We start from the raw sequence: 27844 nt of genomic DNA, 5'->3' as shown, positions 1-27844 counted from the left end.
AATCCCATTCTTAAGTCAATGTTTCCTCAACTTTCTCCACTATGGCATACACAGGATGTGAAAAAAATATATTGTGGATAAGGCTGCTTGTCTGGGGGAAAGGAGTGGGACACAAGTTGCCACAGGCCCTCCCTAAAGGCCAACAGAACAGAACTGACCAATATTTCAGCATCCTAAAAGCCTTCTGGAACTTCTGACTTAATAAATACAAGGAGGAAGAGGGACTGACACAAAATAAAGAGAATAACCAGTCAAAAAGTGAAATGAGATTTTTTTATTAAAATTTTTTATTTTTTTATAAACATATAATGTATTTTTATCCCCAGGGGTACAGGTCTGTGAATCACCAGGTTTACACACTTCATAGCACTCACCATAGCACATACCCTCCCCAATGTCCATAATCCCAACCCCCTCTCCCGACACCCCTCCCTCCAACAACCCTCAGTTTGTTTTGTGAGATTAAGAGTCACTTATGGTTTATCTCCCTCCGATCCCAAGAAATGAGATTGAGAGGTATGATAATGACGAGAGGAGAGTTTCAAGAATAGAGAAACAGTAGAGCTTCTAAAAGTCTAGGGTGGGGTGCCTGGGTGGCTCAGTGGGTTAAGCCTCTGCCTTCGGCTCGGGTCATGATCTCAGGGTCCTGGGATCGAGTCCCACATCAGGCTCTCTGCTTGGCAGGGAGCCTGCTTCCTCCTCCTCCTCTCTCTGCCTACTTGTGATCTCTCTCTGTCAAATAAATAAAAGCTTTAAAAAAAAATAAAAGTCTAGGGTGGACTGAGAAAAGACCTTGGGAAAACAGATGATCATTGGTACGAGATGATTTCAGTCAAATGGTGGCAGAAGAAATCTGATGGCAAAATGGTATACGATACTGAGTAGGTGAAAAGAGACTGTTAAGAGCAATAGCAAGTACTGAAGAAAAGGAGAGAAATTCAGAAGGGTAGCAAAGATGAGGAAAAAACTTTCACTCTAAGTAACTGTTGCAGGGGGAGTTTAAATAGAAGGGGAAATAATGAAGATGAAGAAAAGTAGATAAAATTCATGGTATAAAGTCTTAAAGAATCTTTAGAATAAGGAAAAAAAGAAATAATAGGACATAAAAATACATTTTAATAAAGAAGAGGGAAGCGGGAGGGTTTAGGCAAGTGTCTTTGATTCTAGTTGCTTAAGAGCATGAAGAGAGAATGAACTGTGCTAATGAATCAAGAATGAGGTAAGTATTGGGAAAGGTGAATGCAACAGGATTGCTAAAGCAGTACTGTGCTAAAGGTGAATGAAGGGATCGCTAAGCAGTACTGTGAGCTCAGCTTCTACCACCTAGCAAATGCCTGCACCAAAAGCAACTGGGTTTTGTGAATTCTTCCACTTGTTAGACTAGGATCAGGAGTTGAAAAATGTGGGTGATCTTCTGAATGGGAGACCGGCAAGGCGAGTAGTTTCATTTTTCTGAGAAAACAACTCTATATGACAAGTGTATAGTGAAATTTCATCATTGATATTAATATTTAAGATGCCATAGTCAACTAGTATACGGCTCACCTATTCTTCACTCCGGTGCTCTTTCCACTATACCACAAATTCTTCCAGAAAGCACATTTGATAAAGTAATGCTACACTTAGTGTGGCTGCTTAAAAAGGAAAACCTACAGCATCTCCTGGAATTCTTATTTAAAGTCAGCCTTGTCTTTCTTAAAAACATCATAGAAGCCAGGAAGAAATTTTGCCTCAGTAAAAGAACATGGTCTGCCTTAAGGATTATTATACATTGTTCTAGGACCCTGGGTTAAAGTAAGCCTTGTGAACTAGGAATGGATTTGGAACCTGTTATTTCGATTATTTTTTAAAAGTAGGCTCCATGCCCAGCATAGAACCCCATTTGAACATGGGGTTTGAACTCACGATCCTGAGATCAAGACCTAAGCTGAGACGAAGAGTTAGACTCTTAACCAAATGAGCCACCCAGGCACCTCTGTTATTCTGATTTGAAGTAAGGTGAGACAAAATGAAATCAGATGGAATCAGACCTCCACATAAGTGCTAAGTCTCAAAAAAGCCAAAGAAAACATTCCAAGTTACACTTGGGTCTTAGTTGAGTCTGGTCAAGGACGATCTTTGCAGTGCTGGCTGAATTATAAACAGCCTAAAAAGAGATGGAATCTGCAGGAATTTAAAAATGTCTCCAAGGCAAGGTTTGCACTGAGAGATAGGGAAGAAAGAAGCAACACTGCAGGACAGGTAGGCAAAGAAACCAGGAAGAACTGAGCTCCTGACCCCTACACCTGTTCTCAGCAAGGTAGCTCAGTTCTACAAGGACCTCATGATCCTCCATTTCCCTCAGAGGCCAAGCATTCACAGCTTCTCTCTAAGCTCTAAGGATTTTTCTATTTGAAGATAGTAGTTTGCTGGGAAAAGAGACAGACAGAAGTACAAAGAGTCAGGTGGCAGACAAAAATCCTAGAAGGCTGAAGGACTTTTTTTCTAAAGTATCTGTATATAGTTCTTATTATTAACTTGAGGACTGACTCAGTATACCGTATCTTACAGATCTGCAGAGAATGATCTTTGCAGGAAATCTCTGTCACTTGAAGATGAAAAGGAATGTAAACCAACTCTGATCCCAGTTCAGACCTTTGCCAACTGATGGTTCAGGTGAAGGCCCTCTGGGAGGGCCAGAAAGCAGAGTATAGTATCTAATTGCAGAACAGTTCTCTAAAGGTACTAAGCCCTGAAACACAATATAGTAAATGGGAGAAAATATGGTATTAAAAGGAGAACTAAAAATCTTACAGATACAAATAGATGAAAGTGATCTCACTACCTGGTGATAGCAGTAATTATTCTGAGTTTCAGAGAAGGTTTAGAATTTTATAAAGTATTTCATATGGTTTCTAAGTTCAGACAATTATTATAATATCCGTTAGATACATGTTAACATAGATCTAGAAATGACAATGACTAGATGTAAGCATTCACTCACTCAAATATTTTTGAGGGCCTACTATAGAGGCCAGGTGTTAAATATTAGATATTCAATCATGAGCAAAACAGAGTCCCTGAGCTCACAGAATTCTAAAACAGTGGAAGAGGGGCGCCTGGGTGGCTCAGTGGGTTAAAGCCTCTGCCTTCGGCTCAGGTCATGATCCCAGAGTTCTGGGATCGAGCCCCACATTGGGCTCTTTGCTTGGCGGGGAGCCTGCTTCCCTCTCTCTGCCTGTCTCTCTGCCTACTTGTGATCTCTGTCTGTCAAATAAATAAATAAAATCTTAAAAAAAAAAAAGAAGTGGAAGAGATAGATATTACTGGAAAAATATAATTATATAAAATTACAAAGTCTGATAACTACTGTGAAATAAGATGCAGGATGCATGCAAAATGTGTAACAGGGAAACTTGGTAATAAGCTGCCAGGTACAACCACAGAGCTTTGCAGAGGAAATAATTTAAAAATTTTTTTTGTGTGTGCTAACATTGCCTTGGCAGGAAGGGAGAACAGGGATCCTGGGATTAAAAAAAAAAAAAGTAACCATTGTTCTCAGGAGAGTGAAAGGTTCAGCTTCACTTTCCTGCAAAGTTTTCATCAGGTTCACACATATGAAAAACATCTTGCCCTTGGAGAAAAGTCACCATCATAAAGATGGATAGAATAAATAGGCAGGAAATTTATGTCTTCTATCTTCAATATATTGAGGTAACAGACCCCGAAGGTTGCCTGGTGTCACAGAGCTAATGTCTGGACATGTTTGTCATTCCAACAGACATTGTGGCTGTTTAGACATTTGGCCATAGGCAGATGACATTTTTAAAACTAGAGATACAGCCACTTGTGATTTCCAGATTGTATACTGAATACACACATTGAGAGTCAACCTCTAGGATCAACTTCTGTCTCCACTGTCTCTGCATCCATTTTTAACACAATAGAATTATTATTTTTTTTTTTTTTGGCATTATGGTTTTGGGCACATAATAAAACCTCATCAGCAATGTTATTCTGAAAGCTGAAGCTTTACTATACTGCTGTTTAACAATGAGAAAGCCAAAAACACAGAATTCTTAACCTATATCACCTCAATGCCTACTGCATGGTAGACTTTAAATAAATACCGAATCACAATAAAACATTCAGAGGAACAGACTTCGATTGAATGACCACAATGAAACGCCTGAATTTCCATGGGCAAACTGACAAGATAGCTTATGATAATTAGAGATAATGAGCTGCGCTCCTCTGGGCCTCTAAACTCCAGAGTGGGGATGCTTTGAAAGTCTGGTTACTGATGCCAAGACCTGATGGGACCCTGAGGCCCAGCCTCTATAAACCACACATACTTTAACAAGAACTTGGATTCTTTTTTTTATTTTTTTTTTAGATTTTATTTATTTGTCAGAGAGGGAGAGAGAGCGAGCGAGCACAGGCAGACAGAATGGCAGGCAGAGGCAGAGGGAGAAGCAGGCTCCCCGCCGAGCAAGGAGCCCGATGTGGGACTCGATCCCAGGACGCTAGGATCACGACCTGAGCCGAAGGCAGCTGCTTAACCAACTGAGCCACCCAGGCGTCCCAAGAACTTGGATTCTTTATAAAAAGAATATATGTGCTAGGGTGCCTGGGTGGCTCAGTGGGTTAAGCCTCTGCCTTCGGCTCAGGTCATGATCTCAGGGTCCTGGGATCGAGTCCCGCATCTGGCTCTCTGCTTGGCGGGGAGCCTGCTTCCTCCTCTCTCTCTCTGCCTGCTTCTTTGCCTACTTATGATCTCACTCTGTCAAATAAATAAATAAAATCTTAAAAAAAAAAAAAAGAATATATGTGCTGAAATCAAATTGCCACAGACGGTACCAAGGGATCAGAAATACTTGGTTAACTCCCTTTATACCTCTAAATTTTAGGTTTATGAATTTCCAAAATAGAAGAAATTCTGTTCTCAGGGGCAAATGGAACATACAAGAAGTCTGGATGGTAGCCTCAGGCAGAAGCACCCAACAGTGAGCCAACTGCTTAGTGGATGCCTGAAAACAAGACCATGTAAACATCTCCCTGTTGCCTAGGCCTATAAAATCAGTACTAAGTGACAGATGCATGAAGTGGCGTGGGTGGCTGGGCAATGAGGCAACCAGTGGGAAGGAGCTGGCTGCACCTCCAGGTGTTAAAAAAGGCCAGAGTTGCATATTCAATGAGCCAACACTAAGTCAATTTAAGAGTGAATGTTTTCCATTTCCTTGACTCCCACAGCTGTCCTTTTATTACTTTATTCTCTTCAAGCCTGACCCAAAAGTTCATTTACCTTCAAATTCTCCCATATAAAATGATACAGAGGAGTATGGAGAGTATAGACCCAGTTGAATTACCTGGCTAACATTTATCAAATGACTGCTTAAATACGAGGGCCGATACTGTTGATTGATATGAAGGGAAGATATTAATTTTAAAAAAGTGGCAATCTCGAGAAGCTGGACGATCTTACTAAGAAGTTTGCTGCAATCTTCTGGATAGGTATCATAAGCAGACTATGGCACTTGAGACTCCTAATAAATACTTGGTGTTATTTACAACGATAAGCCCGTGTCGGCAGAAGCAGGTTGAGAAGGGATGGGAAAGTCCCACATAGCACTTACCATCTTCTGTTTCCTGCCACACGATGCCCTCGAGGTTGACACTTGTCCCAGGTTCACAGGGACCCAAGCACTCAGGCTCTGTAGCCAGAGCCACATCACATGTGTTGACCCCAACTGATCGGGTACGAACCATGATCTGCTCACAGGGGGATGAGATGTCATTACTGACCACTGGTACCAAAAGGTGCAGTGGCAGCACCGCTGGTGTAGAGACAGGAGACTCCATCTGTGAGGGAAGAAAAGTAGTAGCTGAGTTGCAGAGAGAACATTTAGAGGAAATACCTTCTCTATATTTAATCTAGTCCTACATTCTTTCCTGCCAGCGTAGAAGACTCTAAACATAAGATTTTGGTCCTTCCTTTCAAGTTCCAGCTTGTGATACCACTACAAATCTAGTCATTTATATGAGTGCACCCTGTGGTAGGAGGAGCTGTATTTCTTATTAATGATCTTCCTCGTAAACTGTGCTTAGCTAAAAGTGTACTAAAAAAATCCTGTCTCATTTAAAAACCTCTAGTGATAGAGAACCAGGTCCAGATTTCAACAGTATTTAGAGCACATAGATTGATGAGAAAGAAAAGACTTATGAGGCATGTTCTACTGCCACCACTGTGTTTCCCACCAATCTATCATTTGACAAATACTACATTAATCAGGTATAAAATCCAAGAATACGGGAAGGGATAAAGAAGGGGAGAAAATATCCAGAGCCTAGAAATGTCACTTCAAGAAGACTAGAGCTTTAACTCATCTTTAACTAGAAGGACATCTACTTAAAAGTTATAGGAGGGCTAGGAGCAACCCAATGGGGGGTTCTAACCCTTAGAGATTACAACAGTGACTGGTTAATACGAATGGCATTTTGGAGCATGAATCCAACATCAAATTAACTTTAAGGAACAGCAGGTGCTATTACTATCCAGAAGCCAATTCATGGCAGTCTGCAGATGAGTTGATTACGCACACACAGACAGAAATAGGTGAACTCAAGAACCAGCAACCTAACTCTAAAACTAGAACCTCTCACAAGAATGCAATCACTTAGAAACCAAAAATTCAACGTATCCAGAATTAAAAGTTGTAATAAAGAAGGTAATAATCCCTTAACTCTTTAAATCCTAACATTTATCAGACTCATGAAAATACTCTGAGTCTACAGTGCCCAAATCCTAACTGAACAGTGTCCTGCACATGCAAAAGCACTCAGTTCACACACTGACTAATCTTCCCTGAAGATTAAGTATGATACCAATCAAAAGACCTAGAAAATGAGAGTCAAGGATTATGATTTTCTTCTCCTTGTGAAAGACTTTTTAAAAATATTTATTTATTTTGAGAGAGAGCAAGCACAAATGGGCGGGGGAGGTGCAGAGGGAAAAATTCTCAAGTAGATTCCCTGCCAAGCCCAGAGCCTACATGGGGCTCTGATGCAGGACTCCATCTCACAACCCCAAGAGCATGACCTAAGCAGAAACTAAGAGTCAGACACTCAACTGACTGAGACACCCAGTGCCCCACAAAGATTTTTTAGTGCAATTTGAATATACTCCTTCAATGGACCTACATTTAGAGAGCCACATATGCATTCATAGTCCAAGCTGCTGGACAGTTCTGCAACAGAACTCTGGTTTTACTGAATGACCACTGCTGAACCTATATTGTACCTTCCTTTCTTAACACACACATTCACATATTCACACACACACACACACACACACACACACCCCTTCCTGGCCTAAAATACTACTCTAGAAGCTGAGATCTGGGTATAGCCTCTACTACAGTCAGCTCTCACTTCTTGGCTTAGAAGTCACTGCTATTTGTGAATCATCACTGAGTCCACTGAATGCTAGAACACAGATTCTGATGAATTCTGGTCCCTGAGAGGCTGCCAAGACATTATCATTATCTGCTTGTTGTCATGCACCCACCTTCCCCCTGACCCCCAACCCCATACTTCCCTAACTCCACCTCTTTCATAAAAAGAAAAGAAAGTCAAAGCCCGTATAATGAATTTTCTGCATTATGGTCAAGGCCAAAAGATATCTTTGCTTTCTTTGGATGTGCCAGATCCCCGAAAGCCCTGTAAAATTTCTATGCACAGATCTGAAGGTGAAAACACAGAAAAAGTAAGCTCAAGTCTCTGCTACCCCTGTATATGGCTGGAATCTGGGTCTAACCATCAAGCCCTTTCAGGAATGCTTCAAGAAGGTAGCTCATAACACTCTGGACCTCGAGAATTACAACAGAGTACACAGATCATCTTTACTCTTGGCCTCACCTCTGTTTTTCTATTTTTTTCTCCTGCAGAAGAACTGAGACAAAAACAATTTCACAATCAGTATGTACATTTCCTTTGCTTAAGAGGTTGTTGTCTTTTCTATATCATTCTTCTACTATCAGGAGAAATTCCGGCAAGGTCCTCCTTCTTGGACACAGATTAGCTTGAATCTTTTAAGTCACTCTTCTGAACTTTGTGACTGCCTTGTTTGAGCATGTCCTGTTGCTAATCCGTTCCATTGCTGAGGCAGCAATCCAAAACACAGAAGGAGGTAAGTCCCCAGGGAGTCACCTACATACGTGTGCCCACACATGCACATGTGAGTGTGCGCACACACACACACACACACACACACTCTCTCTCTCTCAGCCATCAAGGGCAGCTGTTTTCTAGAAGTGGCTTCATTTCCCGGTAGATCATTCACTGCCTCTGGGAGACCAATGAGAAGGGAAGGAAGCTACTAAAAATGTAAATAAAGTCAAGCCCCCAGTTCTGTACTGACAGATCCAAAAAATATCTAAGATTTAAGTAGGAAACACCCTTGCTGCATTCAGTTTGCCAAGTTAAACCCTGCTACAGAATACATGCAGAGAAGGAACTTAGCAGAAATAATCAGTTAGAAAAACAGAATGTATTATACAAAGAGCCAATTAACATGTATATGCACCAAACTACTTTTTTTTTTTTTAATATTTTATCAATTTATTTGACAGACAGAGATCACAAGTAGGCAGAGGGGCAGGCAGAGAGAGAGGAGGAAGCAGGCTCCCTGCTGAGCAGAGAGCGCCATGCAGGGCTCCATCCCAGGACCCTGGGATCATGACCTGAGCTGAAGGCAGAGGCTTTAACCCACTGAGCCACCCAGGCGCCCCTGCACCAAACTACTCTTAACTGATCAGCGGTAGTAAGTAGAATTCAGGATCTCTGTTTGTGTGAGGATGACTTCATTTAGTCAGTTAATTAAAAGAGATTTTGGACGGGGGGAGAAGTAAAGAAATCCACCTATGGGTTTGGAACTCTTCAGTTCCTTACTTTGCAACAGAAATCGGAGGAGAAGTCACAGAGCAGCACAATAATGTTTAATTACAGCTCTATCTCTGCTAATTACCATTTGGTCACATCTATAATCTACATTAAGCCACAGTGCATAATAAGCAGCTCTGTGATATTCATCTAATAACCTAGGTGGCTTCATGGGATTTCATAGTCTACTATTCACTGGAACAAACACAGCTTCATTTACCACTCTCCAGGAGAGGATAAAAATCAGAAGAGGACTAATGTTGCCACCTTTCCCATATACCTAGGACACAAGAGAAGGAATCGTCAGGAGACTGGAGCCAGCAGGGAAAATTGAGTAACAGGAACATAAAAAGTTAAGGTCATTAAATACCTTAATAGCTATAAAAACAGTAAAACTCAGGCCAATTCTTGGTCTCTAAAATGCTAGAGTGCCACAGGGGGGGGTCCCAGGACTCACTGAATGGGGAGATTAACAACAAAACAAAAGAAAAACCTAAAAAGAGACAAGAGAATTTAAAGATGGAAATATCTTAAATTTCCCCAGTGCATGTCCTTTATCTTTTAATGATACTTCTTTTCAATTCACCTTTAGATATTACTCTTAATAGCACCTATTAGAGATCTAAGTGCTGATAGGCAGGTGATGCAGAAATGAGGACTGGAGAGAATAAAGAAAGGCCAGAGCCATTAATCTCCCCTCAAGAAGTAATACACACTGACTTCAGCTGCCTCCCACATGAGAGGAACTGATGGAAGAAAAATTTAAGGCTGCAACATAATTTTGGGGGTAGAAAATGCAGCAAAGAAATATTGGGGACAGATATTTCCCTCTCCTCTTCACAAATATGAGTCTGATACCTTCATCTTCATAGTCAAAAGGCAGAGAGGAAGATGGCTCTACTGATACCTTCAGTAACTCTAAGAAACTCCCTTTATCCAAGAATGAAAGATAATTGGAGATAATGGTTAGGTAAATGTTCAGATTTATACAGAATTATTGGACAAGATTATATAGAAATGTAGAATGTCATCAAGTATACTAAATACTACATTCTCTTTCTTTGATAATTCCAAAGGTCCTTCAAGATTTTACAGTGACTCAGCTTCAGCAATACTAACAATAATATAGATTTCTGATTCATGAATAAACATGAAAGTACTCCCCTATAAAACTTGACTGTTTGCAAAATTTTTATTGTAGTTTTGTTTTTGAGAAAGAAAGCAAATGTGGGGGATGGGGAGAGGGAGAGAGAGCATCTTGAGCAGGCTCCACACCCAGCACAGAGCCCGATGTGGGGCTTGATCTCGCAACCCTGAGATCATGATCAAGTGGAAATCCAAAGTCCAATGTTTAAGCGACTGAGTCACCCAGGCGCCCCTATGGTGGGTTATTAAAAAGAATAACTGGTATGGGACGCCTGGGTGGCTCAGTTGGTTGAGCGGCTGCCTTCGGCTCAGGTCATGATCCCAGTGTCCTGGGATCGAGTCCCACATCGGGCTCCTTGCTTGGCAGGGAGCCTGCTTCTCCCTCTGCCTCTACCTGCCACTCTGTCTGCCTGTGCTCGCTCTTGCTTCTCTCTCTATGTCAATAAATAAATAAAATATTAAAAAAAAAAAAAAAGAATAACTGGTATTTATTCAAAATTATATTTATCAATTTTATTTTTTTTTAGAGAGAGAGAGAGTATTGAGGGGAGGAGGGAAGGGACAGAGGGAGAGAATCCCAAGCAGAATTCATGCTGAGCGGGGTGGGGGGCTGGGAGGGTGCTGGCAGGGGAGTGAGGGGCGCTCGAGCCCATGACTGCAAGATCATGATCTGAGACAAAATCAAGAGTCAGACGCTCAACTGCTGAGCCACCGAGGCATTCCCCATTTATCAATTATGTTAATTGTCTCTAAAATTAAAACACAGGAAAAAAAATCTTCAATTATTTGAACTGCCTCCTGTTGACTGAGATCTTGAAATAAATTTATTGTATTTTTTAAATAATTACAGATTATCTTTGCTTATCCTGGAACATCAGTAATTGCTTGTTTGCAAGAGCCTGGCCAGTAAGAAATCACAGTAACTGAGGATGGAAGAAGAAATCTGAATTCCTCCTTTCCACAAAGCTCTTAACAGAATACAATAGAATATTCCAAGTAAATCACAAAACAATACAACATTTAAGTACTAGTGAAGGAGGAAATCACCTTTTCAAACACTCTTTGACCCTGACTACTGGAAGGAAGGAAGGTAGATGGAAGAAGGAAGGAGAAACATAGGTTGCAGGTCTGTTGTTCCAGATTTCACTTAAGCTTGCTTTGAAGATTTTATTTATTTATTTGACAGAGAGATCACAAGTAGGGAGAGAGGCAGGCAGAGAGAGAGGAGGAAGCAGGCTCCCCGCTGAGCAGAGAGCCCGATGCGGGGCTCGATCCCAGGACTCTGAGATCATGACCTGAGCCGAAGGCAGTGGCCTAACCCACTGAGCCACCCAGGCGCCCCTTAAGCTTGCTTTGAAAAAGAATTTGATTGTAACTCTGGTTAATTTCCAAGACATCTTGTAGCAGAAGGCAAGGAGGAAAAAGTGAAAAAGAAAGACACGGTAGCTGGCACCATAACCAGCCATCAAACAGTTCTTTGAAGCCACATATTCTGTTATTCACAGACAACTTACTTTAGCACTCAATTTTAACCAATCAGCCTGGCCAAGGTCAGGAGTAAAGGCAGCTCCAGTTTGTACTAGAAAATGCAAGTGCAAGTGAACATATAATGTGAAGACTATAAGACTAGCCATAGGGAGATCTCCTGCAATGATCCCTATAGAATCTCAGGCTCAAACCCAAAAGACCTCTTCTGGTAAAGAGGAGATAGCACATCATATGACCCTAAAATTCAAGCCCGTCTTAACTTCCCAGTGTGTGGGAATGGATATATTATGCTGGAAATTTAACAAAGGAAGAAAAATCTCACAAATAAAATCACTGTATAACACAAATTACATGGCAGTGTTCATTACTGTGGCAAAGGTTTTTTATTGAGAGAAGCATCTATTCTGCTCTTCTAACTCTTCTCAATCCATAATCTCCTGCCTACTTGAAATTCACCACATTTTCCTTCAGCAAAGCTATTAACTTTGCAGCTGATGAGTGATGATAGGGACCTGAGTACTACCTCTGAAACTATTTTTTTTTTCCATAGAAGGCTGATAATCCCTCCCATTCCTGTATTGTTTCAAGGGAAGCACTAGAATTAGCTTTTCAAGAATAAAGAATGAGAAAAATTCATTCTTTGGCAGCAACTACTTCCTTTCCTAAACAATTCTTACTTCCTTTCACGTACTCATTTCCTAAAAAGTCAGGACTGGAACTTGTCATCTCTACTCCATTCTCTAACCCCATAGGATATAAACAAGAAAATAAGAAACAAGGGGTGCCTGGGTGGCTCAGATGTTGAGTGTCTGCCTTTGGGTCTTGGGATCAAGCCCCTCGTCAGGGTTTCTGCTCAGCCGAGAGTCCACTTCTCCCTCTCCTGCTACCTCTCCCCACTGCTCGTGCTCTCTGTCTCGAATACATAAAATCTTAAATAAAACTATACGAAAAAACGATAACCCACAAAGTAAGGTGAATACAACAGAAAGCTTAAGTCTTTCTTCTGAATCATTCAGAATCACAGATGTCAGTAGAAAAGTCTCAATTTAACCAATATCATGGATAGAGCAAATTATACTAGAGAACCTAATCATCATTCACTCATATTGATGATCTTATGAGAATTCTAAATTGAGACATCACAAACCACACCTTGTTCTGTAGTAGCTTGGGAAGGAGAAACGGGAATGATTCTCACTGCCTCAAGCCAGCTGTTTTTAAATATTTTGGTCTTGGGAAATCTTTTATAGTCTTAAAAACAGAGAACCTTACAGAGCTTTTATTTATGTAGGCTTTATCAGTTAGTATTTACTATATTTGAAATTAAAAGTGAAAGATTCTAACTTGTACTTAAAACAGCTAATGATTTTGAGGGTCTCCTCAAAAAGAGGAGGTAGCTCAGTAGGAGTCAGCTTGGGATTCTTTTTTCCCTTTTTTCCCCTTTCCTCCTCCCTCTGCTTGTGCACTCTCTCTCTCAAATAAATAAAATATTTTAAAAAATGAAACTAATGATTTTGAAATGACAAAATTAGAGACACATAGAACAGATTATTAGTTGCCAGGAGGAAGGGTTGGTGGGAGGTAGTAGAATTGAGTGGTTAGATAAGTCAACAAAAGAGTTCTTACAGTAATGGAGATGTTCTATATTTTGACCATGTGGTAAATAACCCAAGCCCACACATGTGATCAAACTGCACAGAATTAAATATACAAACATACACAGAGAGCAAGAGAAACACACAAGTGAGCACAAGCAAAATGGGGGAAATCTTAAGATAGGTGGACTGCATTAATGTCAATATCCCCTTTGCAATACTGTACTATAGCTCTGCAAAGTGTTACCATTAGGGGAAACTAGGTAAAGGAAACATGAGATCTTTCTGAATAATTTATTAAAACTATTAATTATCCCAAAATAAAAAGATTAACAAAAAATTGAAGACCCCAAAGAGCTCTGATGTGGACTATGTCTATTGATATTCACCATACTAGAACTTAAAAAGAAAAAATTTGACTTAAATTAACTTGTTTAAAATGACTTTTAAAAACTTAGTACATAGGAATATATGTAACATTTTATTTTATTTTTATTTTTTTTTATATGTAACATTTTAAATAAAAATAGGGGCGCCTGGGTGGTTCAGTGGGTTAAGCCTCTGCCTTCAGCTTGGGTCATGATCTCAGGGTCCTGGGATCGAGCTCGCATCAAGCTCTCTGCTCAGCAGAGAGCCTGCTTCCCCCCTCTCTGCCTGCCTTTCTGCCTACTTGTGATTTCTCTGTCAAACAAATAAACAAAATCTTAAAAAAAAAAAAAAAAAGCTGTAATTTTTCAAAAGAAAGGGAAAAAAGAATAGTGACAATGATTTACATTTTGCAAATCTCTTCAATGGCTGGGTTAATAGACAACTGCTCGATTCTCATGTTTGTTTCTACATTTAATCTGTTGGTGAAATGTGTTGAACTATATAAAGAAAACTGGCCTCACATAGATTTTATATATGTATCCTTTTCAGGTAACTGTGGTTATTCTTTGATACGACACCAAAACCAAACAAATGATAGTTCTTAAAGGTTAATGGCAATGTGGAATCTGACTATATCAATGAACTTTTTGTACTTTACAATACAGTCCTTTGGTCTGTCTAGTACTTTGAATGCTTCTTCTACCCATGCATGATTTTTAACATCATATATTAATCATTTGGAAAATACTGGTTCACTGAGTTATACAACTTTTTCATATACCGACATATTCCATTAATACAAAATTTAATACAAAAAAGTCATAGTCGCTGATATTGCCTCTGAGTTCATCAGAAAATCCTTTAGGTATTGGTAGGCTGTCAAACTACTGGCGGCAGGGAGGGAGATAAATGTTCCAAAAATACAATGTTTGCTTGAAAGCTCATATTTTATCATTGATAACAAATAGTGTTGATTGTTTTCCTTGGAGTTAATAGGTTCATTTCATTGACTTTTAAGAAAATGACTGCAAATACCCAGCTCTGAATACCTATACTTTTAGTTGTACTTTCAAGTAAAAAGGACATCCCATGAAAAACTGGCTAGGTCAGCTTGCAACTCAATTGCAAAAGTGCTTTACCTAGAGAAAAATACATTTTGGCATGCAGCAGAAGTACTTTATATGTACTTCCCCTTTTGTCACATAGAATATAAAATGACATGTACTTACAAGGTGAGATTTTATATATAAAGATATTTTAAAGATAAACTGGCTTTTAAAGATATATTTTTTCAACCTTTCACCTCCTTCACTCATTTCTCCCACCCCTACTCCCTGCTAATCTGTTCTCTGTTTCCAGCTTTTTAAAAAAGATTCTATATATAAGATAAGAGAGATCATGTGGTGTTTGTCTTTCTCTGTCTGACTTATTTAGCACAATGCCCTTGAGGTCCAACCATGTTATTATAAATGGCAAGAATTCCCCCCACTTTTTTTATGGCTGATTTTTTTTTTTTTTTATTTAAGTATAGTTGACACAGGAAAACGCAAGATTTAATTTTTTTGTGGCCAAATAATATTCCATTGTATATATACATCACGTCTACTTTATTCATTCCCCCACTGATGGACTCTTAGGTTGTTTCCGTATCTTGGCCACTGTAAATAATGCTGCAATAAACATGGCAGTACTTATATCTTTCAGTGATTTTGTTTTCTTCAGATAAATACCTAGAACTGAAATTGCTGGATCATATCGTAGTTCTATTTTTATTTTTTGAGGACCCTCCATATGTTTTTCATAGTGGCTGCACCAATTTACTTTCTCACCAACAGTGAACTTTTTTCCACATCCTAACCAGTATTTGTTATTTCTTATTATTTTGGTAAATAGCCATTCTAACAGGTATGAAGTGATACCTCGTGGTTTTGATTTGTAATTAACCGATGATTAATAGTGTTGAACATCTTTTTATATACCTGTTGCCCATCTGTATATCTTCTTTGGAAAAATATCTCTTTAGATCTTCTGCCCAACCCCCCCTTTTTAAGATTGATTGACTTGACAGAGAAAGAGGGAACACAAGCAGACAAGGCGGAGAGGGAGAAGCAGGCTTCCCACCAAGCAGGGAGCCTGATGTGGGGCTCAATCCCAGGATCCTGGGATCATGACCTGAGCCAGAGGCAGACACTTAACAACTGAGCTACCCAGGCACCCCTCTTCTGCCCAGTTTTTAAACAGACTTCTTTTTTTTTTTTTTTTTGGTGTTCAGTTGTATGAATTCTAATATTTTGGATATTAGCCTCTTATCAGATATATATGCTTAGCAAACACTTTCTCCCATTCAGCAGGTTGTCTTTCATTTTGTTGATGGTTTCCTTTGCTGTGTTTGCTGTGTAGAAGCTTTTTATTTTATGTTGTTTTGTTTATTTTTCCTTCTATTGCTTTTGCTTTTGGTGTCAGATTAAAAAAATCAATGCCAAGACCTATGTCAAGGAACTTACTGCCTATGTTGTCATCTATGAGTTTTAAGATTTCAGGTTTTATGTACAAGCCTTAAATCCATTTGGGGTTGATTTTTGTATGTGTTGTAAGATGGTGTTCAAGTTTCATTCTTTTACATGTGGTTGTCTAATCTTCCCAACACCATTTATTGAAGAGACAGTTCTTTCCCCATTGTATGTTCTTGGCTCCTTTGTCATAAATTAATTGACCATATATGTTTGGGTTTATTTCTGGGCTATTCTGTTCAATACCATTCTGTTTTAATTACTGTATTAAAATCAGGGAGTCATGAAATCAGAAATCAGGTGTCTCCAGCTTTGTTCTTCTTTCTCAGAATTGCTTTGGCTGTTTGGGGTCTCTTGTGGTTCCACACAAAGTTTACAACTGTTCTAGTTCCATGAGAAATGCCATTGGAATTAGTGATTACACTGAATTTGTAGGCTGCTTTAGGTAGTATCGACATTTTAATGATACTCGGTCTTCCAAACCATGAGCACGGAGTATTTTTTCATTTATTTGTGTTGTCTTTAATTTTTTTACATTAATGTCTTATAGTTTTCAACACATAAGTCTCTCGCCTCCTTGGTTAAATTTAGTCCTAGCTATTTTATGCTTTTTGATGCAACTGTAAACGGGATTATTTTCTTAAATTTCTCTGGTATTCTGTTGTTAGTATATAGAAATGCAACAGACTTTTGAATTGATTTTGTATCCTGCAACTTTACTGAATTCATTTATTAGTTCCAACAGTTTTTTAACGAGTCTTTATGGTTTTCCATATATATTATGTAATTTGCAAATAGTGACAGTTTTTTTTTTTTTTTAATTTCCTCCTTCACAATTTGGATGTCTTTTACTTCTTTTTCTTACAGAACTTCTCCAGCTAGGACTTCTAATACTATGTTGAATAAAAGAGGCAAGAGTGGGCATTCCTGTCTTATTCCTGATCTTAGAAGAATTTTCACAACTGAATATGATGTTAGCTAAGGACTTGGCATATATGGTCTTTATTGAGGTATGTTCCCTCTCTACCCACTTTATTGAGAATTTTTATCATAAACGGATATTGAATTTTGTCATATGCTTTTCCTGCATCTATTGAGATGATCATATAATCTTTACCCTTCTTTTTGTTAATGTGTTGTGTAACACTGATTTTTTTTTTTTTGAAGATTTTATTTATTCAACAGAGAGAGAAAGAGAGAGCACACAAGTAGGGGGAGTGGTAGGCAGAGGGAGAGGGAGAAGCAGGCTCCCCCCTGAGCAAGGAGCCTGATGCAGGACTTGATCCCAGGACCCTGGAATCATGACCTGAGCTGAAGGTAGTCTCTTAACCAACTGAGCCACCCAGGTGCCCCTGACTTGTGGATGTTGAAATATCTTTGCATCCCTGGAATAAATCCCACTTGATCATGGTGGGATTTGAATTGTTGAATTCAGTTGGCTAATATTTTGTTGAGGACTTTAGTACCTGTGTTTATCAGGGATAATGGCCCATAATTTTCTTTTCCTGTGGCATCCTTGTCTCCTTTGCATCAACATAATGCTGGTCTCCTAAAATGAGTGTGAAAGAGTTCCCTCCTCTTCTAAAAATAGTAAAGGTAGTGGGTTAATCATCTATAAAGCTAGTATAAAGACTAAAAGACAAAGGTAGGAAAAATAACTGTGATTACCATAATTAGTAAAGAGATACCCAAAATAAAAAGATGTAAAATGTGACATTGCCAACAAAACCTGGGTAGGGGGAGAATAAAAAATAAGCTTTGGAACGGGATCAGCTTAAAAGAGACTCTTATGGGGCATCTGGGCAGGTCAGTTAGTTGGGCTTCTGCCTTTGGCTTGAGTCATGATACCAGGATGATGAGATCAAGCCCTGCATCGGGCTTCCCGCTCAGCCCGGAGTCTGCTTCTCCCTCTCCTGCTCCAGCTCCCCCTGTTTGTGCTCTCTGTCAAATAAATAAATAAAATCTTTTAAAAAAATAGACTGTTGGGGCGCCTGGGTGGCTCAGTGGGTTAAGCCGCTGCCTTCGGCTCAGGTCATGGTCTCAGAGTCCTGGGATCGAGTCCCACATCGGGCTCTCTGCTCGGCGGGGAGCCTGCTTCCTCCTGTCTCTCTGCCTGCCTCTCTGCCTGCTTGTGATCTCTGTCTGTCAAATAAATAAAAATAAATAAATAAATAAAAATAAAAAAATAGACTGTTACAGACATAGGTTGTTATATACGTAGGCTTCACAATCACGGCAAAAACAAAACCTACAGCAAATACACAAAAGAGAAAGAGAAAGCAATATAAGTATACCACTAAAGAAAGTCATCAAACCGCAAAGGAAGAGAGTAAAAGGAAAGAAGGAACAGAGAGGAACTACAGTAACAGCCACAAAACAAATAACAAATGGCAATAAGTACCTATCAATAATTATTTTATTTTTATTTTTTTAATTGAAGTATTGAAGTGTGTGAAGACACACAATGGTATTAACTATGAAGTATCAATAATTACTTTAAACGTAAGTAGACTAAATTTTTCCAATCAAAAGACATACAGAAGCACTTAGGATGAAAAAATAAGACCTATCTATATGCTACCTACAAGAGATTCACTTTAAATATAAGAACACACACAGACTGAAAGTAAAGGGATGGAAAAGATATTCTATGCAAATGGAAAACAAATGAAAGCTGGAGTGGCTATAAGAGTAATACCAGACAACAGTCTTTTTTTTTTCCTCTTAAATAAAGTTATGCCCAACATGGGGCATGAGTATACAATCCCGAGATCAAGAGTCACAGCACCCCCAGACAAAACAGACTTCAATTCTTTTTAAATTTTATTTTTTCAGTGTTCCAAGAGTCATTGTTTCTGCACCACACCCAATGCTCCATGCAATAAGTGCCCTCCATAACACCCACCACCAGGCTCACCCAACCTCCCACTCCCAAGCCCCTCCAAAACCCTCAGTTTGTTTCTCAGAGTCCACAGTCTCTCATGCCTTGTCTCCCCCTCTGATTTCCCCCAATTCACTTTTCCTTTCCTTCTCCTAATGTCCACCATGTTATTCCTTATGCTCCACAAGTGAACCCATATGATAACTGACTCTCTCTGCTTGACTTATTTCACTCAGTAAATCTCCAGGCCTATCCATGTTGATACAAAAGTTGGGTATTCATCCTTTCTGATGAAGGCATAATATTCCATTGTATATATGGACCATCTTCTTTATCCATTTGTCTGTTGAAGGGCATCTTGACTCTTTCCACAGTTCGGAGATTGTGGCCATTGCTGCTATGAACATTAGGGTACAAAACAAACAAACAAACAAACAAACAAACAAAAAACCTTTAAATGCATTGGACTCTCTGCTCAGTGGGGAGCCTGCTTCCTCCTCTCTCTCTGCCTGCCTCTCTGCCTACTTGTGATCTCTCTGTCAAATAAATAAATAAAATCTTAAAAAACCCCAAAACATTGGGGTACAGATGGCCCTTCTTTTCACTACACCTGTATCTTTGGGGTAAATACCCATAGTGCAATTGCAGGGTCATAGGGCTGCTCAATTTTTAATTTCTTAAGGAATCCCCACACTGTATTCCAAAGTGGCTGCACCAACTTGCACTCCCACCAACAGTGTAAGAGGGTTGCCCTTTCTACACATCCTCTCCAACACTTGTTGTTTACGGTCTTCTTAATTTTGGCCATTCTAACTGGTGTAAGGTGGTATCTCACTATGGTTTTGATTTGAATCTCCCTGATAGCTAATGATGATGAACATTTTTTCATGTGTCTGTTAGCCATTTGTATGTCTTCTTTGGAGAAATGTCTGTCCATGTCTTCTGCCCATTTTTTGACACAATTATCTGTTTTTTGAGTGGTGAGTTTGAGGAGTTCTTAAAGATCTTGAATACCAGCCCTTTGTCTGTAACGTCATTTTCGAATATCTTCTCCCATTCTGTGAGTTGCCTCTTCATTTTGTTGAATGTTTCCTTTGCTGTGCAGAAGATTTTTATCTTGATGAAGTCCCAAAAAGTTCATTTTCACTTTTGTTTCCTTTGCCTTTGGAGACATGTCTTGAAAGAAGTTGCTGTGGACGATGGCGAAGAGGTTACTGCCTATGTTCTCAAGGATTTTGATAAGATTCCTGCCTCATGTTGAGGTCTTTTATCCATTTAGGTTTAGAACAAAGAGACAAAGATGGGCATTACATGATAAACAGGTCAATCCAACAAGAGGATATAATACTTGTAAATATTTATACCAATAGAGAAGCACCTAACTATATAAGGCAATTATTAACAGACCTAAAGGGAGAAATAGATAGCAAGACAGTAAGAGTAGAGGCGTTTACTACCCCATTTACATCGGTGGATAGATCATTCCAACAGAAAATCAATAAGGAAACATCAACCTTAAATAACACTTTAGACCAGATGGAGTTAACAGATACATACAGAATATTCCATCCAAAAGCAACAGAATACACATTTTTTTCCAAGTGCATATGGAACGTTTTCTAGGAGAGATATGTTAGACCACAAAACAAGTCTTAATAAATTTAAGAGGACTAAAATCATATCCCAACCACAATGGTATAAAACTAGAAACTAGAAAATTCACAAATATGTGGAGATTAAACAACATGAACAACAAATGGGTTAAAAAAAAATGAAAAGAGAAATAAGAAATATCTTCAGACAAATGAAAATGTAAATATATCAGAATTTGTGGGATTCAGCAAAAACATTTTTAAGAGGGAAGTTTATAGTAATAAAAATACCTACCTTAAGAAATAAAAGTCTTAACTAAACAACTTAACTAGAAACTAGAAACTAGAAGGAATTAGAAAAAGGGCAAATGAAGGACAAAGTTAGTAGAGGAAGGAAATAACAAAGATTAGAGCACAAATAAATGAAACAAAGACTAAAAAGACCTATGAAATGAAGAGGTAGTTCTTTGAAAAGATAAAATTGACAAGACTTTAGCTAGATTCACAAGAGAGAGAGACACACACACACAGACAGAGAGACAAAGAAAGGGAGAGAAGTCAAATACAAATGGAAATGAAAGAGGACATATTACAACTGATCTCACAGAAATACAAAAGGTCATAAGAGACTTCTAAGACTAATTATATGCCAGAAAACTAAACAACCTAGAAGAAATGGATAAATTCTTAGACACACACCTTATCAAGACTGAATCATGATGAAGTAAAAAGTGTGAATAGACCAATTACTAGTAAGGAGACTGAATCAATAATCAAAAACCTCCTAATGAACAAAAGTCCGGGACTGTATGCCTTTACTGGTGAGTACTACCAAGCATTCAAAGAAGATTAATACCAATGCTCAAACTCTTTCAAAATTTTTACTTTTACTGTGAGGGACAGCAGTGAAGATGTGATGGCTAGTAGTACAATCTGGTGCCATTTACCTGATTTGTGCCAAGACACTAGCCATTTTACCCACCATTGCTTTTGCACTATCAGTGCGTATCAGGGCAAGTATCAACACAGTGAAAAGAATAAATAATGTCTTACTACTATTATGAAAATAATCCTGACCCAGAGAACCGATGAAAAGCTCGCAGAAATATCTACAGGTCAGAGGATCATATTTTGAGAACAAATCAGGTTTCATGTTCTGGGATCGAAGAAATGATCAGCTTCTCCAAAACCATATGCCCATCTGATTCTTGAAGAAAAGTGGGAATCTGGTAGCCAGGAAGTTAAGGGCGATTGCCTGTTCAGTGGGCAAACAGGACTGTCTGCCACAACAGGGCAGTTTGGAAGTAATGGTGAAGGAAAATAAGACATAAAGGCAGGGAACATTATTAGCAAGAGGGAAGCAGGAAAGCAAGCTTCTAAGATCCACAGACAATAGATTTTATAAGTAGGGGATGTTTACAAGTTAGGTAAAAATAAATTTCAACAGTTAGGCAACGAGTATTTTAAACCTGTGGGAGAATGAAGAGCTCAGCTAATGGTTTTGGAAATGGACAAATGATTGGTGGTCATCAGAGAGAAAATGGACCTTACCATTGTGGAAGGAGGGGAAATCAGTCTCTCTAATGCCTATTTGTTTTTAAATTGCCAAGGATAAGACTTCTTTGAAAATATAGCTTAGTAGTTCAGAAGTTAAACATGGCATTATCTAAAATAATTTTTTTTTTTTTAGAGATTTTGCCAGAGAGAGACACAGCAAGAGAAGGAACACAAGCAGAGGGAGTGGGAGAGGGAGAAGCAGGCTTCCCCCTGAGCGGGAGCCCAATGCGGGACTCTATCCCAGGACTCTGGGATCATGACCTCAGCCAAAGGCAGACGCTTAATGACTGAGCCACCCAAGCACCCCTAAAAGAAATTTTAAAATGAATCTTCAATTACCAAGAGTCCTCATTTCCGACATAAGTCTTCCTTGTCTATGTTATTTAAACTAAAGGTATTACAGAGATAAAACCTCAAAGTAGTATGAAGGGTCCTGTGCACTATAAATTAACTCCTGATTATGGACACCTCAGCACTGTTAAACCAAGCAGGAACTGGACATCTGCTTAGACAGGCCTCACTGCCAAAGTGTCTCCCAGGTAATTTTAATGTCCTAGAAGGTCACAGAATAGCAGGTGATTTTACATAACAATGGGTAATTCTAATGAGACATCATTCATTCTAAAGAAAGCACCTTGAACAGCAAAACTGATTTGGGTTCCTAGAGAGCATGTTTATACCAGAGCATCTCATTTTCTATCAGGTATATGTTCCTAAAAGAATATGCACAGAAAAATCATAGCATCATAATGTGGAAGAATCTTAAAGATCGTCTAACTAACCACTGAAGGGTGAAATATTTTCTATAACAGGTAGTCATAAAAACCTTGTTCTAATGCCATCCCCACCTACGTGGGAGGAGAAAATAACCCTCACTCTACTGTAGTGGTTTAAAAGATTAAATTCTTTTTTTTTTTAAGATTTTATTTATTTATTTGAGAAAGAGAGGGAGTGTGAGCACAAGCAGGGGGAGCGGCAGGCAGAGGGAGAGGGGGAAGCAGGCTTCCTACTGAGCAGGGAGCTTGATGCTGGGCTCCATCCCAGGACCATGGGATCATGACCTGAACTGAAGGCAGATGCTTAACTGACTGAGCCACCCAGGAACCCCTAAAAGATTAAATTCTTTAATAGCTCAAGTGCCTAGCAACAGGTGTAGAGTATTTTGGCAATCTCAAATGATAGTTATTATTAGTTATTCTAATAATCACGTCACTCTTGGAAGCTCATCCTGAATTTCATATTCATTAGAACTCCCGAGATCTTTTCTACTCAAACTTTGAAAGGATTCTCTTTCATCCCTGACCCCTATTTCCTTTTCCAGAAGCAACCAACGTAATGCATATGTATTTGCTTGCTTATATGTACCTTCCCTTTATTCTTTTTAGACAAATGGCACTGTACTATATATACTGTTTTATACATTGTAACAAAAATGTAGGTAATGATTTTAAACTTTTTTAAACTTTAAATGCTCATCTTCCTAAAAGACAGCTCTATTTTTTTTTTAAGATTATTATTTTTTTTATTTGAGAGAGACAGAGAGAGTATGCAGAGCAAGACAGAGCGCACAAGTCGGGGAGGGGAAAGGGAGAAGCAGACTCTCCAGTGAGCAAGGAGACCAATGCGGGACTCAATCCCAGGACCCTGAGATCATGACTTGAGCTGAAGGCAGACACTTAACCAACTGAGCCACCCAGGCTCCCCTCTCAGTTCTATTATTTAATAGCTGGGTGACCACAGACACATTATGCAGTCTTTCTGATTCTATTTTATTCTGTAAAATAAAAACATCAAGAGTACCTGTATTTCAAATGGCCATTGTACCATTTAACTGGATGTAAAGTGCTTAATATACAGTGCCCAAGACACAGTAAAAGTTCAACAAATATTAGCTGCTGCTGCTGATAGTAATATCTTGTTAATGTAATTTTGTCTGTCAGTCTCTTGTAACATTGTCAATTTCTACTCAGACATGCAGTGCTTAAACTCTCCATTTGTAGTGGTTTGTCATGGCACAGTTTTGACTTTTCATCATGCTTTCCCTTCCTCTTCTCATAGAGGAATTTCTCTTTCTTATGAAAAACCCACTCCCCAAACCTCATTCCACTACAGGAGCAGGCCGAACTCTACACAAAATACATGATGTAAGTTCTCCACAGACCATAGAAATTCTTTTTTCCTATGGTACCTTAAGCTGTAAGGACTAAATTAAAACTGGAGCTGCCAATATTCATTTCTACTAACACATGACAAAGGCTTGACTAAGAATAAAGCCAATTCAGAGGAAAGGAGAATAGGGAAATGAGCAGAGACAGAATCCTGATGACATTATTTGAGCCCCTGCCAGAAACCTAATCAACTCTATTTGTGGGAACACATAAATTCCTTATTTGCTTAAACTAGCTTGAGCAAGGTTTCCATTACAACTGAAAAAGTCCTGACCACTATGTATCACCCACAAATTTATATACCTATTTTATATTTAGTCATGGAAGTCATAATAAAAATGTTGAAAAAGACTAGACCAAAGACAGTCTTGTGATACACCACCTCCATCCTACCTGACAAACACCTAGTAATCAATACTCTTCAAATACAGCTCTTCAGCCAGCTATAAAGTCACCCAACTGTATCACCATCCAGTCCACATTTCATCAACATGTCATCAAGAACATCATAAAAGGCTTTTTCAAATACCCTGAAGAAATCAAAGTACTCCAATCTACCTACTCAACAACTGTATTGGAAACAGAGGGAGAAAGTTTACAGTACCTGGTTTAAGGACTTCATTTGGTTTCTAATAACCAAAAGTTTTCTGGATTCCTTTCTTCATTCAGAAATAACAGATAATTACCATGGTGTCAGGATGGTATTATGGCAAGTGATAAATCTTGTGGGGGTTGGGTAAGAGAGAGAGGGAGAAGCAGATGCTGGGCTCGATTCCAGGACCCTGAGATCATGACCTGAGCCAAAGTCAGATGCTTAACCAATTGAGCCACAAAGGTGTCCCTCAAAGCATTTTGTATGTCGGGACGCCTGGGTGGCTCAGTTCGTTAAGCGGCTGCCTTCGACTCAGGTTGTGGTCCCAGGGTCCTGGGATTGAGTCCCACATCTGGCTCCTGGCTCAGGAGAGAGCTTGCTTCTCCCTCCTACTCTGCCTGCTGCTCTCCCTGCTTGTACTCTCCCTCTCTGTTAAATGAATAAATTTTTTAAAAACCTTAAAAAAAATTATTAAAAAAAAAAGCATTTTATATGTGTTCCTCAAAACCACCCACTGTGGTAATTAATATAGTAATATAGTATCTCCTTTTTTTTTTTTCTTTTTAAAGATTTTATTTATTTGACAGAGATCACAAGTAGGCGGAGAGGCAGGCAGAGAGAGAGGAGGAAGCAGGCTCCCCGCTGAGCAGAGAGCCCGATGTGGGGCTCGATCCCAGGACCCTGGGATCATGACCTGAGCTGAAGGCAGAGGCTTTAACCCACTGAGCCACCCAGGCGCCCCTAGTATCTCCTTTCAAAAAATTAAATGAAAATTTATTTTTATTCAAATAAAATTAATGAAGTGTTAGATTGGACAATACGATTCAACAATTCCACACATTTTTTGGTGCTCATCAAGATAAGTATACTCTTAATCCCCTTCACCTATTTCATCCCCCCCCCCATCTCTCTTCTGGCAACCATCAGTTTGGTCTCTATATTTAAAAGTCTGGTTTTTTTGGTCTCTTTTTTGTTGTTGTTGTTGATTTTGTTTCTTAAATCTCACATGAGTGAAATTACATGGGATCTGTGTTTCTCTGATGAATTTCACTTAGCATAACACCCTCTAGGTCTATATTGTTGTAAATGGCAAGATTCCATCCCTTTTTATAGCCGAGTAATATTCTATTGTATGTAAATGTATGTATGCATATACAACCAGACACACATATGCATCCACATTTTCTTTATCCATTCATTTATTGATGGACACCTGGGTTGCTTCTCTATCTTGGCTACTATAAATAATGCTTAACATAGGGGTGCATATATGTCTTTCTGAACTAATGTTTTCATTTTCCTTCAGTAAACACCCAGGAATGGGATTACTTGATCATATAGTAATACTATTTTTAATTTTTCAAGGAACCTCCATACTATTTACCCCAGTGGCTACTCCAGATTGCATTCTCACCAAAAGCGCATGGGGTTCCTTTTCTCCCCACATCCTCACTAAGTAGGCTTCTTACTGGTATCCATGCCTAACATTTGTTGTTTCTTGTGTTTTTAAGTTTAGCTATTCTGACAGGTATAAAGCGGCATCTTACTGTGGTTTTAATACTATCTTCTTTTAAAGATGACTGTACTAAGGCTAAACAGATTAGGTAACTTGGCCAATGTCATACAGCTACTTAGTGATAAAACTGGGATTCAAACTCAGGCAGTCCGGCTCTAGAACCCACGCAGTAATAAAGAAGTGAGAATCAAAACTGAATGGTGTCACAAGAAGTCAAGGGAAAAGGGAGTTTCAAGAAGAAAATGGGCCGGTGTTAATCTTAGTAAGAAACTGAAATTGAAAAAAAAAAAAATTAAATTAAAAAAATTAAAAAAAAAAAAAGAAATTGCAGGAAAGCGTAGGGTACAGAAGCTAAGAAGCTAAACTGACTATACTAGGTAAGGAAAAGTAGGAAGTGGTGAAGGGAAGATAATTAGAATTTATTACGGGTCTACTGTGTGCCAGGATTTCTACATACATTATCTCATTAAATCTAATACCCCTATGAAGTAGATGATAGCTATGTTTGAGAGAAAACAAATAGAACCCTGGGAAGGTTAACTGATTTGTCCATAATTACCCAATTATTAAGTGGCAGGGCCAGGAGTTGAATCAAGGTACGTCTGACCCTGAAAATTATACTCTTCCCCTTTATATGATGCTATTCCAAAGAAGCTTAGTCATGACCAAGAAAGAGAGTACAAGGGACTCTTATCTACTATAACGTTTTGTTCTAGGATTTTGCTAAAGATCAATGTAAGTTTAATGATCTCTAATTTTGAAATTTTGGGTATTTGCCTGTCCAATGTTCTTCCAGTTCTCTCCCATTTGCCAGGATTCCCTAAACAATAGGATCTCTGGCTCCACATGCAAATTTTTTCAGTATTTTCCGATATGATTAATTTGGATTAAAAACTCAAGATGCTCTGTCACAGAGGAAAAAGGATACTTGTTATTTCATAGTCCTCTGGTAAAGCAAACTCACCTTTTGTAAAAAGAATATTGTTCAAGACTTTTAATTTATTTTTGGATTTGGGTTTTTACACTAGTTCTGGCAAATCCTTAGTTTCATATTTCAATTTTTGCTTAAAGTTGCATAATATATTTGATTTTTCAGTATATCCTCTGAAGTGAGACTGAAACATCTGTCATAACGCATTCAAGCCCTGCTAAACTATATTTTTTAACAACTCCTCCTTAGCTCAGCTCTTCTAAAAAAGACCAACAAAACCCCAAATACTAACAACACTATATGAAATTTAGAATTTTATAGAACGTGCTTAACATATGGGGCTCACAAAATCCTATGGAAATTGAGAGGGGCAATTCATCTTTCAAGGGACAAAGCTTCTTAAATAACATGACTTACAAAGATATCAGAGTACTCTAATATTGGAAAGAATTCTGTCCTTAAAAATCTCTTTAACTAAGGTAGTGCATTAGTCAAACCCAATGCACAATATAAGAGAGACTATATTCTATTTAGTGATTTTTACTGCCTTTACTACTAAACATGCTCCTAATTCTAAAAC

At 38.8% G+C, this 27844-nt stretch overlaps 1 protein-coding gene across 2 annotated transcripts in view; it reads right to left on the bottom strand.

Moving 5' to 3' along the window:
* LOC111153266 (zinc finger protein 609) overlaps positions 1–27844 on the bottom strand; it is a 191809-nt gene that overhangs the window by 53752 nt on the left and 110213 nt on the right. For both annotated transcript variants that reach the window (XM_022512177.1, XM_022512178.1), the window contains exon 2: positions 5616–5841. In XM_022512177.1, coding sequence (XP_022367885.1) covers positions 5616–5841 — 226 coding nt within the window. The remainder of the gene's footprint in view (positions 1–5615; positions 5842–27844) is intronic.

The sequence above is a fragment of the Enhydra lutris genome, unplaced genomic scaffold (assembly GCF_002288905.1).
Source record: "Enhydra lutris kenyoni isolate GAN:26980312 unplaced genomic scaffold, ASM228890v2 scaffoldscaffold31, whole genome shotgun sequence".
NCBI classification, from domain to species: Eukaryota; Metazoa; Chordata; class Mammalia; order Carnivora; family Mustelidae; genus Enhydra; species Enhydra lutris.
This window is presented reverse-complemented; position numbering and strand designations above follow the sequence as displayed.